The 18,590-nt window shown below is 33.6% G+C and overlaps 1 protein-coding gene across 5 annotated transcripts in view; it reads left to right on the top strand.

Annotated features, from left to right (window-relative positions):
• The window catches only part of GPHN (gephyrin), a 451,561-nt gene that overhangs the window by 94,588 nt on the left and 338,383 nt on the right, over positions 1 to 18,590 (top strand). For all 5 annotated transcript variants that reach the window (XM_037503527.2, XM_054691156.1, XM_054691159.1 and 2 more), the window contains exon 2: positions 7,556 to 7,634. In XM_037503527.2, the coding sequence (XP_037359424.1) occupies positions 7,556 to 7,634 (79 nt within the window). The remainder of the gene's footprint in view (positions 1 to 7,555; positions 7,635 to 18,590) is intronic.

The following is an 18,590-nucleotide window of genomic DNA, read 5'->3' on the forward strand; positions in this document are numbered from 1 at the left end:
CAGACTGATCTACCATTCAACTCCTCCCCATCTCTCTCCCTCCAACTTCCCTATTAACTCCAGACACAACAATATTGAAGATAGGCCAATTGTAACCCTACAATGGTCTCTAACTGTTCTAGTGAAAGACACTAATGCATGTGCCAGGAATTATAACACTAACTGGCTTTCCAATAGTGCCTGGTAATCCAACTGTGTTTCTGTAAACAAGGGTCAATAAATTTTTTCTTCAGAGGGTTAGTTAATTAATATTCTAGGTTTTGCAGACTGAAGCCAAATTGATATTATGGTATATTAATAGAACAAGAAAGAAAGCATTTCTTTAATTTTTTTTGAATTTATAAAACCAAAAATATCCATGTTTACCGGTTTAAAAACTGGAATTGGGAAAGGGAATAAGAGTTTATAATTACAATTTTCTGTCATCAAAATCTACTGCAAGTGTTCATTTATTAATGTTCATTTACATCGAGTATTTTATCTTTCCAAATGTCTTTTCACACAGACAATTTTTGGCAAACACTGACATCAATCCATGAACATGTTTTCAGTTGAGCCTATTAGTTATTAAGAATATGTTTTTTGGGCCTCCCTGGTGGCGCAGGCGGTTGAACGCAGCGCTGTGAAAAGCTGTCTGCAGCCCCTGTAGCGCTGGTTCCATCCCAGCCAGCAGACGAGGGTCCCACATGGTGAAGCAGACCTGTCCTTTCTCACCTGCTGCTCCCCTCAGCAGTGTATTTTGTCAGTCTGCCTGTTCTGTTCCCCACTCTGTGTCTGGTGGATCCTCTCATCCTCCTGCACATCTGGCCTGTACCCCGGTTCTTGTATAAAAATAAATAAATCTTTAACAAAAAAAAATATATGTTTTTTAGGATTCTGTTAGATTTTCTCACCTTTCATTAGGTCACTAAATTATATGGTAATTACTACCAATTGAAGAGAAAGTAGAAAGTTCAATAGTTGTAGGGTTAAATGGATTTTGCAATATAAAAAGTTTCTTCGCACATGCTAAGAATTTTTTTTCTGCAAATTTTTTTTCTCTGAAATCAGAAAATATACCTGTGCAAATCTTTCAAGAAAGGAGATTTTGCTTCTTGTTTTAACTTTTATCAGAATGGGAATGTTTTACCTTTTGACAACATACAAAGTACATAAAACAGCATGGAGTTACTTAAAATAACAAAACAATAACATTGGTGATTGTGAAATGACTCTATAGTACAAGTTTTGCACATAGGCTCTGTTTTGGCTTATAGTTTTAGGTTGAATACATTAAGAAAATTACCAAATTTCCATCACAATGATTTATCTTCTGTTATTCTTATGTACTTCATTCAGTTTGATCAGTAATGGATCTTCATACTCAATTTAATCATTTTAGATAAATTCTTGGAATTTTTCTCCAAGCAGATAAAAAAAGGGTAGGACTTAGGCTTGGAAAAAGATACAAAGTGATATCTGAAGGCACATAATTGGTAATAACAAAATGCATCTTAAAATGAATTTGCTTTGGGGGTGGGGTAAGGGGAAAAATCAGTCTTTTAAATGGGAACTAACAATTGGTGTAAAAAGTGGATTAAAATGTTAAAAATTATGTGTAATTGCATGGGATGCTGAGTAATCCAAAACATCTTGAAAAAGAAAAATAAATTTGGAAGACTCACAGTTCCCAGTTAAAAAACTGGCTTCACAGCTATAGTAATCAAAACAGCATAATATTAGCATAGGGGTGGTCATATAGCTCAATAGAGCTGAATTCAGAAATAAGCCCATATATCTACAGTTATTTGATTGTTCAAAAGAGTACCAAAGACTTTCAATGAAAGGGACATTTTTAGAAAAGTAAATAATGTTCTCAAGAACCAGCTCCTAGTTTTTTTGATATTCAAATATTTGTCTTTTGAAATACTTTTATCAATATCCTATCCTTTCCCTTATAAGTTATTATGTCATTTGTCCAGTCTAACTTTGAGTAAATTAGTTGGAATATTTCTGTAGTTAAATTTATATTTCATTTTAAGTTCTAGTTTTTTTATAGTTAGGCAATTTCTTATTTTGAAATTTTATTTCACTGAGTATGAGTGAGTTTTGAATTGAATAGGTTATTACTATCTCCTTAGCGGTTTTCAAATGCTTTAAATTTTCATGTTCTTAAGCATGAGACAGTGCAATTAGTTTTATAAAGACTAATTGTTCCATGCTTTATTTTAAACATGAGTGTTTTTATTCCAAGGTTAATCACAGTTTAATGATTCTTTAAAATTATTTTTATATTTCAATCAAATTTTATGAATTTACCATTCATTTATAAAACTAATTTCAAGAGTACAGTTTCACACCTTCACGTAGGGTGAATTTTTGATGAATAGGCATTTTCCTGTAACAGGAAAGTCCTTCCTGACCAAAATAAGGTAGAATATGAATATCGTATTAGAAGAAAAAATGGATATGCCTTTCAAAAATATTCTAATAATCAGATTGAATAATTCATTACAATAAAATTTAGAAAAGACATTATAAAGGCTTCTTTAACCAAAGATCATATTGATTATATATAATACTATGGTATAGTTATAAGTGAGAAAATGACCACAAAGTGCTTAGCACATAATGTTAACTATTACTTTCAGTATAGAACAGAAAGATGAATAAACACAGAAAAAGGTGGTTATCATTATTAGCTAAGAACTCTGTGTTCATTTTACAAATATTTATAAGTATATACTCAGTTTGAATGCTCACTCTTGGTGGTGATAGGTAAGCCATGATTCTCATCTATAAAATAATGGAGAGTACAACTGATACTATTTTGAGGTGTTTTGTATGTATATGTATGTGTGTTTCTGCTCCTATAAAGATACCTTTACTAGGCAAATAAATAAAATCTGAGAGAAAAATTTAAAAAATGAAGATATCTTTACTAAAATTTTTTCAAATATAATCTTCAAAGCAATCTAATATATAAAACACCAATGGAGTTCTTTAGCTGAAAGGGGAAAAGGAGTATCCTTGATTCTGAGACATCGCCATAGGACCCATGAGATGTGAAACAGTTAATGAACCATACAACTAGAAGACTTCTAATGTTTCATTCAGCTTTAAAAAAATGTAATTGTTTAATGATACATTGGGTTGATATTTACTCTCTTAAGGAGTTTGAACTGTGTAACTTTTATTCTAAATATAGGAAATACATGAGAATGCATAACAAAATGAGAAATCAATGAAAACTATCTTCTGAATAGCACTGGTGGTTAAGAGCGCAGGTTCTGGAGTTACAGAGTCTAGATTTTCCCAGTACTGCTATTTATTAGCTAGGTTTTCCCAGTACTGCTATTTATTACATATCCTCTAGCAGGATGTTTAATACCCCCATGCTTTAGTTTCCTTATCTTTAAAATGGAGATACTAATATCGTTGGATGATTCAGAATATTAAATATGGTAATGAATAATGAAATGCTTAGCATATAACGAGTGCCAATCATTTTGATTATGGATCTAAAGCATGAACATTTACAGGGGAAAAATGGATGTGATTGGATGAAAATTCTAAGGAGTCAATTTTGCAAAGTATTTCTAATTTTTCTTTGTTCCTCTTCAATTATTATGGAAATATAAACCAGATGGAAGTCAAGTTTATAATTTTCATGTTTGTCCTATAGCTTGACTGTATGTATTATAATTTTTCTTGTTTTATCTGGCTTTTGTAATGAAGTGTTGAAGAACTTTTATGAACCAGTGAGACAAAGAGCATAGTAATTCCTTTAGTTAGTATGTTTGTTAAAATATTCAAAACCTTGGGCCTCCCCGGTGGTACAGTGGTTGAGCGCTGGGTTGCAAAGCTGCCCGCAGCCTCTGCAGCACTGGTTCGATCCCTGGCCGCCGGGTGAGGGTCCCACATGGCGCGCAGACCTCTCCAGCGGCCCGCTGCTCCCCTCAGCAGTGTACTTCATCACTCTGCCTGTTCTACTCTCCGCTCTGGCTCTGGTGAATTCTCTCACCCTCCCGTGTCTCTGACTGTACCCAGTGCTTGTGTAAATAAATAAATAAATCTTTAAAAAAAAAATTCAAAACCAAAGTTTGTTGCATTTCTGAAAAAATATCCTAAATGAAAACAATCAATATATTTTATTAGTGAAAGTTTAAAAATTTTTGTGGAAGCTTTTTTTTCTTTAAGATTTCTTGATCATTTATCAACTTAAAATTTGGATGGGACATGAGTTTTAGAAAAATGCTGTCTTTAGCAAAACTCATTTCACAGATAGCTGACTAGTAAGACTTTAAGGGAGCAAAGGTTTATTCCATTTTAATTAAGCCTACAGAACTTTTAGCTTCTTGAAGTTTATAACGAAGCTCTCATATTTGCCAAATTGGGCACGAAACTTTATGAGAACAAATTTTATGATACAGTATATTATTCCTTCAATTTTAGTTCAGCTCAGCTGGAAACCAACTTTTCTTATAGTGTGCCAACATTTAATTTTTTCCCTTTTTGGCTCTACTCAGAAAATGGTAGGGAAAAAGGGCATATGTGTTACATTTATGAAAGCAGAAGATTTGTCTTATATTAACAGGTTTAGATAAGTACCAAGCTATATTAAGTCCTCACTAAGACCATCAATAGGTATAATAAAACCAATTTTACCACAGACTGCTTTATATAAATAAGAGGTTCAGAGTTCATGGTCTGGTCACAAAAACATTACCAGAATTCTAAATAAGATCCATACCAATTCTAATATTAAACTCTGAAATAAATATGAGAAAAATTAATAAGAACAAGATTAATAAGAAAGATTAATTAAAACAAGTAAGAAAATTACAGTTTTTGGTGAATCTGGTAGTGATGACATCTGAGTGAGGTGGTGTGTATATATAGAGAGAAGGTTAATCCTCTACTTTTCCCGTAGAGAGACTTGGTTAATAAGTGTCCTATTGATAAAGGAGGAAGTTAACAAAATGTATGCCTAAGGGTAGAAAAGCATAATAGAAGTAATTTCTTGAGTTTCCCTGAAACTGAAATGTTGTGTAGGGTTTGAAATTGTCTTCAACCCCTCCTCTAACGCTTCCCACCCTCCCCTCTCTCTTGCCCTCCACCCTGACATTTTAAATACACATCATTCCATTGTCTTCTGGATTCCATGGTTTGTCAAATACTCAGTTGTTAAGTTTTATGTTTTTCTTTTCAAGGTGTTACATTCTTTTTCTCTTCCTGGCTCTTTTAAAGATTTCTACATTTTTAAAAAAGATTTATTTATGTACGTATACAAGAACTGGGTTATAGATTGGAGGTGGGCAGCAGGAGTGGGGGGAGGGTGGGATGGTGGGATGATTCACCACAGACAAAGAGGGGAACAGAACAGGCAGATTGACTGAAATACACTGCTGAGGGGAGCAGTGGGTGAGACAGGAGAGTCTGCTCTGCCATGTGGGTTAGCTCCCTATCCTGGGATCTAACTTGTGCTCCAGTGGCTGCCGATTGCTCATAGTGCTGAGACTTAACCCCTTGCCACCAGGGAGGCCCAAAAGATTTCTTCTCGTCTTGGACTTTCAGCTGTTTGCTTAGTGCATGTGGTTTTCTTTCACTCCAGTGTGGGGTTGGCTGTACTGCCTGATTCAGTGGGTCAATGTATCATACAAGTTTTGGAGTATTCTCAGCTGTTTTTGCTGAAGTTATTACTCTTCCCCATTCTCTTCTGAACTGCAGTTCCATTAAATTGTTTGATTTCTACATATCTCATATGGTCTTTTTATCTTTTCTTTTTTATCTTTTTATCTTTTCTTTTTTTATCTTTTTTTATCTTTTCTTCAGTTTGGATTTATTTTTGCTTATGTCTTAATGTTCACACTAATCCTGTGTTTTATGTGTTGAGTCAGCTATAAAACTTCCTGATTATTTAATTTCAGATCTTTTTAATAGATTTTAATTTTTGTTGATGAACGGATTGGTGCAGTAAAGAAAAGGAGAGCCAGGCCAAGTTTCTCGCAGGCGGGAAAACTTTATTGCGTCCCTGGGCGAGATTCACAGACCCAAGGTGGGGGTCAGTGAAGTTGTGCATATTGTCGGGTGGGTGGGGGGGGGCAGGCTTTTATAGGGTGAGGAGAGGTCAGGTGGGAAACTGGGTTTGCATGGTGGGAAAAGGTTTGTAGGGTGGGGAAAAGATTTGTAGGGCAGGAAGAGGTTTATTGGCTGATTTTTCCTAGGTGAGCTTCCTCATTCCTGCCCCCCTGGTAGGCTTCCTGCCCCTGGTGGGCTTTTGCATTCTGGCCCCCTGCATTGACCTTTCAGTTGAAATTTCCTCTTTTTATCTATTGTGAACTTTTTTTCTATATATAACTTATATTAAATGGTTTTCTTCAAGTCTTTTGCTTTCTCATTCTGTATCATCCTTGTGCAGTCTGGAGTCTTCGTTGTTGATCACATTTTGTGCTTCTTTCTATACTTTATAATTTCTGCTGTATATCATGTACTGTTTATTACAGGATAATGGAAGTTGATGGTTTTTTTTTTTTAATCCTGTGGCAAATGATCAAGTGGTAATCTCCTCGGTTCAACACAAATTGAGCTAGGTGGTTTGACTCATAGCTTTGGATATGTTTAGTCTATCTTTGAATTTAAAGGCAAGACCTGTAGTGTTACAGGTATATCAGTGTTGCAGGTAAACATATATATATATATATATATCAGTGTTACTTGTATACAGGTATACAAGTTCTACTTTTTGGGCCCTGTGAGTCATCCTTCCTCTCAGGATGCAAGGCTTTTGGCTGAAAACAAATGCTTGAGGAGAAGCCTGTTGAAATTCTACATTGAAACTGGTAGGCTTTACCTGTCTTAGTATGTTTTGATTACTAATCACCACAACACTATAGAATATAGTATTTGCCCTCTGACCCCTTCTCTGCTCTTCTCCCTGAATCCTCTTTTGCAAAATTAGTACTCATCAAATCTCCCAGGGAAGGACTGTCTGTGTTTTGAGAGTTCCATTGGACTTCAGTCTCTCATCCCAACACATAAATTATAAGGAGCTATGTTGGTTTCTCCTTTATCTAGTGGAGTCCCTCTTTGTGATTCTTAGCTTGCATTCTAAATGGCAAATCCTATCAAAAATGAAAAAAAGCTTAGCTTATCCTTAGAAAAGACATCAGGTTTCTCTGAGTTTATCCTTTTTGCTTTCCTTGTGCTCCATTATATTTAAATATGTGATTTGGGGGGATAACTTACCTTTTTGTTTCTAGTTATTGTGAGGGCAGTGACTTGCCACTATCTGCTGGTAAATTAGTCTTGTATAAGTAAGAACAAAATTTGGAATCATATATTTACTCTTTTATACAATGTATTTCTATAAAGTCTGATTGCTTAGATTATTTGTTATTTACTGAATATTAATTACATAGCTAAATCTACCAGGCCCAGAAATTAATCAATATTGATGTTTGGAAAAACTCTATCCAAAGAGCCCATTTTAAGTTCAAAATTTCTTTTGGTCAGCAAATGTAAACTAATGTAAACTAAAATCAATTTTCTTTTTCCTCCCTCCTTTCCTGTTCAGTGAGTGATAGTTGCTTCAGGAATCTTGCGGAAGATCGCAGTGGGATAAACCTGAAAGATCTCGTACAAGATCCTTCTTTGTGAGTATTTGGTTTTCAGTACTAAATTTAATTTAAAACATGATGGTTGGTGTGGCATTTTTTCAATAATTGTAACAGGACTAATTTAAAGTTGAGCATTGTTTTCATTTTTAAAAATTTGTTTTAATGTCATCTTTGTGGGAAAAATATGTTCATATGGACTTGAATCATATAAACTATGGACAGTTGTAATTGAATAATGGGTAATAGTGTAGTGTTTTGAGAAAATCTAGTACTTCTTCCCAGAATGTAGAGTAGTGTTTATCAAGCAATATTACCATTAAATCTCAAATTTGATCTTAGTAGCCTAATAAAAATTCATCTCTGGTTGTTATTGCATTGGATAGACAATACAGTTTTATGTCTCGGTTTTAAAGTAGCCATATATCATAATTTAGCATCATTCTCTTAACTGCCAAAAGCATCAGTTTCTTGGCATTGGGCTAGAATAAGAGTCCAGGAAGAAAGAATTTGTTTTTGTTCTTACCAGTTGGCTTTGAAAAGAACTTTTCTTTATTAAGAGTTGTCAAACTGTACTATTAATGACTAATTCATATTTTGAAGTTGCATTTTTTACTTGGTAAAGGTTTAGGGAAAGAAATGCTTAGCATGCAGAAAATAATGTCTTTTCCAGTTATGATAGAATATATTTTATTTTAAAGGTACCATTATATAGTAATATGCTCTAAGTAGGAGTTTCTATTTGTTCATTGATTCATGTACATTTTGTGGTCCTTGTTGGAGTTGAATTGTTTATGTTGCAACATCAGGTGGGAAATATGTCCAAAATAACTTTCATTTACAAAAACCTGTTTCTAAAATCACTAGCAGTTCATGAGTGCTCTGGACTACTATTAGGATTGCTAAAATTGTATACATAAGTTATATTAATAAATGTTCCAAGTAAAAAATATTAAGAATAAGATTTGTATATTGAATAAATGGTTTGTGTGTTAATACGCCTGCAGATTTGTGTTTTGATTTACCTACTCTATGCTGATGCTGAAAGTAGTTGGTGTGTTGAGAAAAATTAAGTATTTCAATCACTAATGCCAAAAATAAAGATAGAATGGAGAAGTAAAGAGTAAATTGGGAAAAATTTAAGTTATCTGGTCAATATTGACATTCAGAGTTTATGTCAATAAACTCTGGTATGTATGGTATGTATTGATCAAATAAAGGAATAGGTATAGACTTACTGTGAACAAAGTACGGAAATGAAAGTAAACATTTATGTGTGGAGGGGGAGAAAGAGTGGAAGCAGGAAGAACAACTAGAGATCTTAGGAGAATATGAAACAATAAAAGTTTCAGGGATTTATTGCCTCAAAGGAGAATGAAAAGTCAGAATTAAGAGTGACAAGTTTATATTCTAAATCTGTGGCAAACTAATATGGTAGACTTTTCTGTAATTTATCTAAATTTGTTTAATACACACTCCAAGCTTTAACTTCCATTGTAGTAAAACTAATTATTGTGCTAGAATGAATGGAGTGAGGTATATTATGTGAACATGACAAAGGAGGAATGTCACTAAAGAAAACAAAGATGAGAAAATTGTAAATCACCAAGCAAGATGTCTGGTCTTCCTACTAACTTTTTATTTGTTGTAGTGAGGATGTAACTTGTGATAAATATGAAGTAAAAGGTATTTATTCTGAGAATACTTATTTTTATCACAACCCTATAGTTGTTAAGTGTAGGACCAAACAGAGGAACTTGACATTTACTTTTTTTAAAAAAGATTTCTTTATTTATTTTTAATTTTATATATATATTTTTTAAATCTTATTTTTCTTTTTTTTTTAATAATGTATTTATTCTTTTTTTTTAAAGCTTTATTTATTTATTTATACAAGCACTGGGTACAGTCAGAAGCGCAGGAGGGTGAGAGAATTCACCAGAGCCAGAGCGGGGAACAGAGCAGGCAGAAGGACCGAAGTACACTGCTGAGGGGAGCAGCGGGCGGCAGGAGAGGTCTGCGCGCCATGTGGGACCCTCCTCCAGTGGCTGGGGAGCAGCCGGGGATCGAACCGGCGCTACAGGGGCTGCAGGCAGCTTCGCAACCCAGCGCTCAACTGCTGCGCCACTGGGGAGGCCCAATTTTATATATTTTTTACATCATTTTTCATTTTTGCACAATGTATGCATTTTCATCTTGGTCATAGTCCCCATACAATTCCCACCTCACCCCCCTTGTTTTGATCCTACTCCTTCCTCCCCCGCCATCGTATGTCTCTGGTTTATAGTTGCTTGTTGATTTTGATTTTTGCTTTATTATAATTAGTCTTTTTCCTGACATTTACTTTTGCTGATGAATATGCTTCAGGGTTTGTTTGAATTAGTAATTTGCAGGTATAACAAATTTTCAAATAGACAATTTTACTGTTTTAAGAGCTTATCTTCTACTTACAGCTTTTAATATTTTAAGATTAATTCCTGCTATATATATAACTTTTCAATGTGAGTTTTGTTATAAAACCTCCTGTAGTGTGTTCCTTCAATGAAACATTTAAAAGTGTTGTTACATTTAACTTGATGTTATCACCACTTCAGAAATTATTTAATATGACACATAATTTTAAAATGCACAAAAAGTTAATTTTACCATGATATAATTGATTTTTGCTCTCTCTAAATGGAAGAATACATATTATTTAAGTTATAAAAATCATTATGATGTTTCTTCCAAAGAAGTGACTCTTATATGCAAAGTAGGTATTATATGTAGTGTACTTTAAGCTATATTCAGTTGTCTTCTTTATCAAGATGGTTCTCAAAATATATTCACATCCCATTAGCTGTGTGCTAAAGAAGAGATAAGACATCATATTTATACTTTAGGTTTCTCATTGCTTATTTATTAATTAGTCAGCATAAGTAGTTATTTGAACTCAGATTCACTTATAGAAACTACTAAAAGCTTTTTAATTATCAAAAGAGAAAGCATTAGAGTGAACAAAGCTAATAGAAATTGGACACTTGTTTGTGCTATTCATTGTGTTGATGCTGATTGTGTAAGTAGGTGTGTCTCGTTTTATTTAATTTGCAGATCTCTTAAGAATTTAGGGCCATCCTCAATGTGTGTCATGTTAGTTAGTTAGTTAGTTAGTCAGTTAGTTAGTTAGTTGATTCATTCATTAGACAAATAGAGAAAGAACTGTTTAATTCATAGAAGAATCAGCCACGTCTGAATAATAGAAATATAATTCATAATGTGAGATGTTAGTTATTTTACCTATAGTCACATAGGGTAAATTTCTTTTCACAATATGAAAAATGTGTTTGTTGCCTTTATTTATGATAGAATATATTTTCAACTATTCCAGTTATGTCAAAATTTTGAAAAATATATTACCAAGTTATAAACTCTTGTGATTTTTGATAATGAACATATCTTAATCCTAAATTCTTAGTCCTAAATTCTGGTTAAATTATGTTATAGGTAAAGAAATACCTATCAGTATTCTTGGTATTTTTTTAAACTGTAGTAAAATAAACATAGCATAAAATATGCCATCCTAACCTAGTTTCAATGAGTAGTTAAGTAGTGTTATATATATATTTACTATTATGCAACTGATCCCTAGAAATTTTTCTTCTTGCTGAACTGCAGCTCTGTACCCATTAAATAACCACTCTCCATTCGTCCTTACCCCAGTCTATGTTCTTTGTATTTTTAATTGAACTTTTATTACTTCATATCTTACCTTTAATAATGATTTCAATGCAACTAAGGTAAAAGTAAAGAAAAATCAAGGTGTTGTCTATGATTATTATCTTTACTTTGGCATATTGTGAAGTAAATTGTGTAAAACTGTTATTTAGAAAAATAGCAAAATTTCACTGTCTTTACAAAGATTATAAAATGCAAATATATCCAAAATAATTTTGTAACAATAGCCCTTTCATCAATTCATCTTTTTTATTTTGATTTATATTACTTATCTGTATTAGTGTTATACCTCATCTGGAAAGGATCGCTTGTGGGTAAAAAGAAATTTTCTTTTTGGTTAGAAGATGCCAGATTGGAAATGGAACATACCATTTAAAAAAAAAGACAACCTGCTAGTTGAAAGATACTTTAATATTATAGATTATTAGTACTTAATAACAGCATTTTATGTTTAAGAGAAAGGATAAAATTGAACAAAATAGTGTAACTGATTGTAAATTTCTTAGACATGAAGTTTTTACTTAGCTTTATGTACTTTTGTACAATTTTTACCACTTTTGGTTGAAACTATTCTTTTCATGGCTCTGAAACATAGCCTCATCCTCCTGAGTGTACTTGTCTTCACACTACAATATGATTGAATGATATTTTGGTCCCTGGATCATGGCATTAAATATGAAGGAAAGGCAGGATTGCCGTCTGGAAAGCTATCAAAGCTAAATATAGACCGTACTTATCTGCTGGTGTTAAGACAGGTTGCTATGGTGAATTGAATTTCTTAAAAATGCCAGTCAGCAGAGGATAAACAGTAGTTTTTGAAGTGGTTATTTTCCATGAAGCTACATTTCTCATACTGCATTTTCAAGTAGATGAATGTAGTGAATACTTTTATGATTTATTTTTATGAAATTTCAATTTTTAAACATCTTTCTGACCTTCAATATTTATTAAACAAAATAGAAGAGTTTTTAATATTGTTTTCCTTTGTTTCTCAATAGATAAATTTTCTTTGATGTAGAAGTCCATTTTTCCATTAACAGCATTTTATTCATTATTGGTCATTCATTTTGCTCTGCTGACAATAATTTTACTCACTCTAAGGCAGCTGTTAAAGCTGTCTTGTTTGTAATAATCTCTCTAATTCTAAGTTTTTTTTTTAATCAGCATTCTATTTGAAATACATACTTATTATATATATTGGGACAATACATCTTAATCTAGGCTTGTGATATGGTATTATTTTACTATGTTCTATGTCAGAACTGCAAATTTAAACACTTTTCTTTTAGAAGACTTTCCTCATTTCCATTATTCCATACAAATTTAAAAGTGTATGTTTTATTTTTTTGTGGGTTTATTCATTTTAGAATTTAATTAAAGAGTATTAGTAAATGTTTATCTTAAGTTCTTTAACATTAGGTTTCTTTGGTTTTCATTGTATAGCAATCTGTGTCATACTAGCAAAATGGTACTTGATAGGATTATGAAATTAAGGAGTACTTCTCATGGAATCAAGAAATGAGTTGAATCAGAAACTAGGGCAGGTGTGGAAACTCAGACAAGAATTAGGAATTTTATGCAACTGGATTTGTTTCTCTCACCCATTACCATCACCTAGTCTCTCCTGGATTTAGTCTCACATATAAAAGTCAGGCTTTCTCCATCAAATCAGTAAAATGGCTCTTAGCTTAACTCTAATTCCCTTTCTTCTAGTTCTAGTGTCTCGCTTTACCTCCAGTTTTAAAATGTAAAATCCCATGAAAGAGTTTTGATTTTGTTGAATCTGGTCATGTGCCCATATCTTTACCAGTCATGGGATAGATGTCTATTACCAAAATGGTGGAATAACCTCACTAAATATTGGTAATAATACTTTAATGACTTTAAAAAGAAAATATAGTTGAATTAATTGATAATAGCAGTTCCCTATTTGCTGATATTATTGGCTATTTATATACATACACACATAAATAAATGTGAAATTTATTTTAATTACAACTGGCTAGAGAGCAGATGGAGTAACAGTTGGCTATTTCTGTTTAACATACTTCTATTTTAAATGGAGAAACACTAGCATTATAAATGAAAAATAAAAAAAAGTCAAGAATTTCATCTACCATTACATTGTTATACTTTACCTGAGGAATATTATAGAGGCATGTAACAGTTTAATGGGAGCACTGACAAAATGTTTCAAGATCAAGTGATTCTTGACATGAAGCTTTTGTTTAGAAAGAAGGAAAGAAAGAGAGAGAGAGAGAGAAAGTGGAAGGAAGGAAGGAAAGGAAGGAAGGAAGGAAGGAAGGAAGGAAGGAAGGAAGGAAGGAAGGAAGGAAGGAAGGAAGGAAGGAAGGAAGGAAGGAAGGAAGGAAGGAAGGAAGGAAGGAAGGAAGGAAGGAAGGAAGGAGAGAAGGAGAGAGTGATGGAGGGAGAAAGAAAATGGAAGGAGGAGGAGATTATGAGAGAATGATTGCAGGAAAGAATGGAAACTCCATGAGTATGTTATTATTTAGAAACCCACAGATATCCTATGAATGGTAAATTAATTAAAGATGAATGAGAGTCTAGGAGGTTAAAACTAGTCACTAAAACCAAGTTTTGATATCCATGTACTTCATTTATCCATTACACATTGACATTTGATATTGATGGTGAGAATAAACAAGTAGGTGATTACATTGTCCTCTTATATTAGTTTTATATTGCCATATAACACGTTACTACAATCTTGGCTTAAAACAACACACATTATCTCACAGTTTCCATGAATCAGGATCTTGAGTGCAGTTTAACTGAGTACTCTGCTCAAAGCCTCTCAAGATTGACATCTAGGTGTTGGCTAGATGGCCTTTTCTTCTGGAGGCTGAACAGGAAAAGAATTTCTCCAAACTCATTCAGGTTGTTGGCAGAATTCATATCTTTTTGTTATATGACTAAATACTCTGCTGACTTGACTGGTTTCTAACTACAACTCACATCATCTTTGCATGTAATTTTGCCTAATTATTGAAGTGACATACTGTTGCCTTTGCTGTTTTCTGTTGGTTAGAACCAATCATCACATATTCATATTCAGTGGGAGGGTATTTCATGTGAGAAAACATTAAGAAGTAAAAATTATTGGTGATCACCTTAGGGTCTTTTAACCATACTACTATTTTTGAAATTTTCTTTTCTACACCAGTCAGATTCATTTACTTTAATTATGTCAATATAAAATCAGTTCTCTTTAAAAAAATTCTATCAGTTGAAAATCAATGAAGTTATAATTTATCTAAGGTTACAATACCCCACAGTGATAGGCCACTTGATAACTAGGCATTGTGCTCTTTCCACTCCCAGTCGCAGTTTTGACTTTCTTAGTTTTGTTGTCACATTTGGTGTTCTCCACTATTTTTATTGAGATATAATTGACATCAGCACTGTTTAAGCTTATGGTGTGCAGTATAATGAATTTCATTCACATTTTTTAAAGATTTATTTATTTATTCATACAAATTCCCCACCAGAGGGGCAGGGAATTAGAGGATTCACCAGAGAGAGTGGGGAGCAGAACAGGCAGATCTACTGAAATACTGCTGAGGAGAACAGCAGGTTAGAAAGGAGAGGTCTGCTGTGCCCTGTGGGTCAGTTCCCTGGCTGGGGATGGTGCTGCAGTCCTTGGTGGTAGCTTGATAGCACTGTCTTTAACTCCCGAACCACCAGGGAGTCCCCACATTTGGTTTTAATATGTTGACTACATCTAAACACTGGCCACCTAGGCACCAACATTAAAATAGAAAATATTTTTTGTATGACCTATAGATTTATGAATTTTGACCATTTAACAGTAAAATACACACACATATTTTCTTCATTATCAGTTTTTGTCAGATGGAGAAGGACTTGAATTTTTGTTTCCTTCAGTTTTGATTTATGTTGGCATCTGAGGAGCAAGACTACAGAGCCTGAATGTAAGATTTGATACCTATAAAGGAAAAAGCTTAATGGAATAATAACAGTTGAATTTTGTGTATGAACTCCTCTATGGCATTTTCAGTGAAAGATTGCTGGCTGTGAATTGCAAAGACAAACAGGCAGGTAAAGAAGTTTGCTAATCAGATGTCTGAGTAAGTAGGCTTCCCTGAGCTTCCTAAGAAACACCTGCTTGTGACTCAGGCCAAATTAGTAAGAAGACGACAAAAGAAAAACTAGGAGACACCATCTTTTTTCTTTTCTAGTTGTTTAAAAATTCTAAAATATTATTCTTTGAGAAATTATGGAGATATAAATTACCTCTAGTCAGCTGGAAGAACATCTAATACTAGATTATTGGAGACCAGCCCGTGCTGCTCCTTTTCATTCCTATTTATACAGTGTCAGAAATGATAACTACTCTAATACTTTTTTGGTTTTTCCCTTTAAGAAAAATTAAATCTGCTAAAATTAGGAGGAAGCACCATTTTTTTTTCTTTTTTTCTTTTTATTATTTTTTTATAATAAATTTTATTTTTATATTCCCCATACAATTTCAACCCCCCCATTTTGACCCCAATCCCTCCCTCCCTCCACCCACCCCCCCCAAAATTGTCTCTGGTTCATAGATTTTTGTTGATTTTGATTTTCACTTTCTTATAGTTATTCATTTTCCTGGTCCCTTATTTAAGTTTTCTAGATTCCTGCTATAAGTGAGACCATCCGGTATTTTTCTTTTTCTTTCTGGCTTATTTCGCTGAGCATGATCCCCTTCCAGCGCCATCCATGTTGCTGCAAATTGCATGTGTTTATCTTTTTTGAATGCTGAGTAATATTCCATGGTGTATATGTACCACATCTTCTTGATCCAGTCATCTATTTTTGGGCATTTGGGCTGTTTCCAAAGCTTAGCTATTGTAAATAGTGCTGCTATAAACATAGGGGTGCAGGTGCTCTTTGGAATTGATGTTTCTGTGAGCTTTGGGTAAATACCTAGGAGTGGAATGGCTGGATCATATGGAAGCTCTATGTTTAGTAGGTCCAGAAATCTCCACACAGCTCTCCATAGTGGTTGGACCCGTTTGCACTCCCACCAACAGTGCAGAAGAGTTCCTTTTTCTCCACACCCTCGCCAACATTAGTTGTTGCTAGTTTTTTTAATATGTGCCATTCTCACTGGTGTAAGATGGTATCTCATGGTAGTTTTGATTTGCATTTCCCTGATTACAAGTGATGTTGAACATTTTTTCATATTCCTGTTGGCCATTTGCATTTCCTCTTCAGAGAAGTTTCTTTTTAGCTCTTCTGCCCATATTTTGACTGGATTATTTTCTTTGTTTTTCTTGAGTCTCATCAGCTCTTTGCAGATTTTTGTGATCAGTCCTTTATCATTAGTGTTGTGTGCAAAAATGTTCTCCCAGTTGGTGGGGTTTCTCTATGTTTTTGTTATTGTCTCTTTTGCTGTGCAGAAGCTCTTTAATTTGATGTAGTCCCAGCTGTTTATCTTTGCCTTCACTATCACTGCTTTGGGTGATGTGTCTGTAAAGATGTCTTTGATGTGCAAATCACGTAGTGTTTCGCCTATATTTCCTTCGATGTATTTTATGGTTTCAGGTTTTATGTCTAGTTCTTTAATCCATTTTGAGTTGGTTTTTGTGTATGGTGTGAGGTAGTAGTCAAGCTTCATTTTTTTGCATGTAGTGGCCCAGTTTTCCCAGCACCATTTATTTGAACAAACTTTCTTTGCTCCAATGCATATTCTTTGCTCCTTTGTCAAATATTAGTTGACCATAAATCTGTGGGTTTATTTCTGGATTTTCTATTCGATTCCATTGGTCTGTGTGTCTGTTCTTGTTCCAATACCATGCAGTTTTGATGATTATGGCTTTGTAGTATAGCCTGAAATCTGGGAGTGTGATGCCTCCATTCCCTTCTTTTTTTTTTTTCAGGAGAGCTTTGGCTATTCGGGGTTTTTGGTGATTCCATATGAATTTCATCAATAATTGTTCTATTTCTTTGAAGAATAACATTGAAATTTTTATTGGAATAGCATTGAATCGGTATATTGCTTTTGGTAGGATGGCCATTTTAATAATGTTTATTCTTCCAATCCATGAGCAGGGTATGTCTTTCCATTTCTTTGTATCTTCTTCTATTTCTTTTTTGGCATAATTGATTTAGGAAGAAAAGCTGGTTGAGCTGATTGAGTGTGGGATTTTTGCTCCTGGTGAGCTCTATGATGGTTCATGTGTTCTTTCATGTGTTATCTAAGTACCTATCATAACGTTTTTATAGTATTATAAATTGTCTACGTACTGTCTGTGATTCTCAATGGATTATAACCTCCAAAGGGAAGAAACTGTTCATGTTTAATGTCATATCACTATTACCTATCACTTTTTTAATACATAGTAGGCCCACTAGAAATATTCATTAATTAAATGAAGGAAGAAAGGAATGTGTGAGTGATTAAGTAACTAAATGAAAAAATGGGTAATGGAGAGAGTAAGAGTAATAGACTCAATGTATAGTGAATGTACATTGACAAAACCTACCTTTCCCCCACTTTTTGCAGGCAGTTCTGATTCTACATTTAGCCCTTTGTTGTTCAATACAAAAATTTACTCTCTGGTGACATACCTCTGTAGCCTCAGCTTCTTTGTAGGTGTGTGTGAGGTAAATGAGAGACCTAATTCCAGGAGCAAAAGGATATGATGACCTCACTAATCCATTTGAATTATAGACATTTGTTTAGAACACTGAGAAAAGATATTGTCAAGGATTCCATTCTTTCCTAAGGAAATCAGGAAATATATTTTCAAAATATATTTGAAAATATATTTCAAAGCTAAATGTACTTCCTGAACAGTTCACTTTGAGGAAAAACTTCATATCATAATTTTGGTAGTGGAAACTTTCATAGCATAATGTTGAGTAATTCAGCCCTGCATTAACTTGTTTTTTTAAATGCATTAATTTAAAAAGTAAGTTGAGAAGATGGTGTTTTTCTTTCCTCCCTATAAAGTTCTGTCATAACTTTCCCTCTTTTATAAATAACTAAGGGTATGGGTAGACTTGGAAAATATTTGCATTGCTGAGTAGAAGGTGAAATGATATTTGTATTACAGTCAGTTTCACTTAGCTACCTGCATTGAGTGCAAATCCTTATAGTTCACTTACGTTGGAAGCGATATAATAGTATGTCTTGACATATGTTAGCAAAGTAAATGAAGTGCAGTTAAGGTACTTTGAAATAATTTTGAACATTGTTTTCTCCTCTATCCTTAAGCCATGAATTTAGGGGAGTTTGAAACAATAGCCACTATT

This window comes from Talpa occidentalis, unplaced genomic scaffold (assembly GCF_014898055.3).
Source record: "Talpa occidentalis isolate TD23 unplaced genomic scaffold, MPIMG_talOcc4v2.1 talOcc4.11, whole genome shotgun sequence".
Taxonomy (NCBI): domain Eukaryota; kingdom Metazoa; phylum Chordata; class Mammalia; order Eulipotyphla; family Talpidae; genus Talpa; species Talpa occidentalis.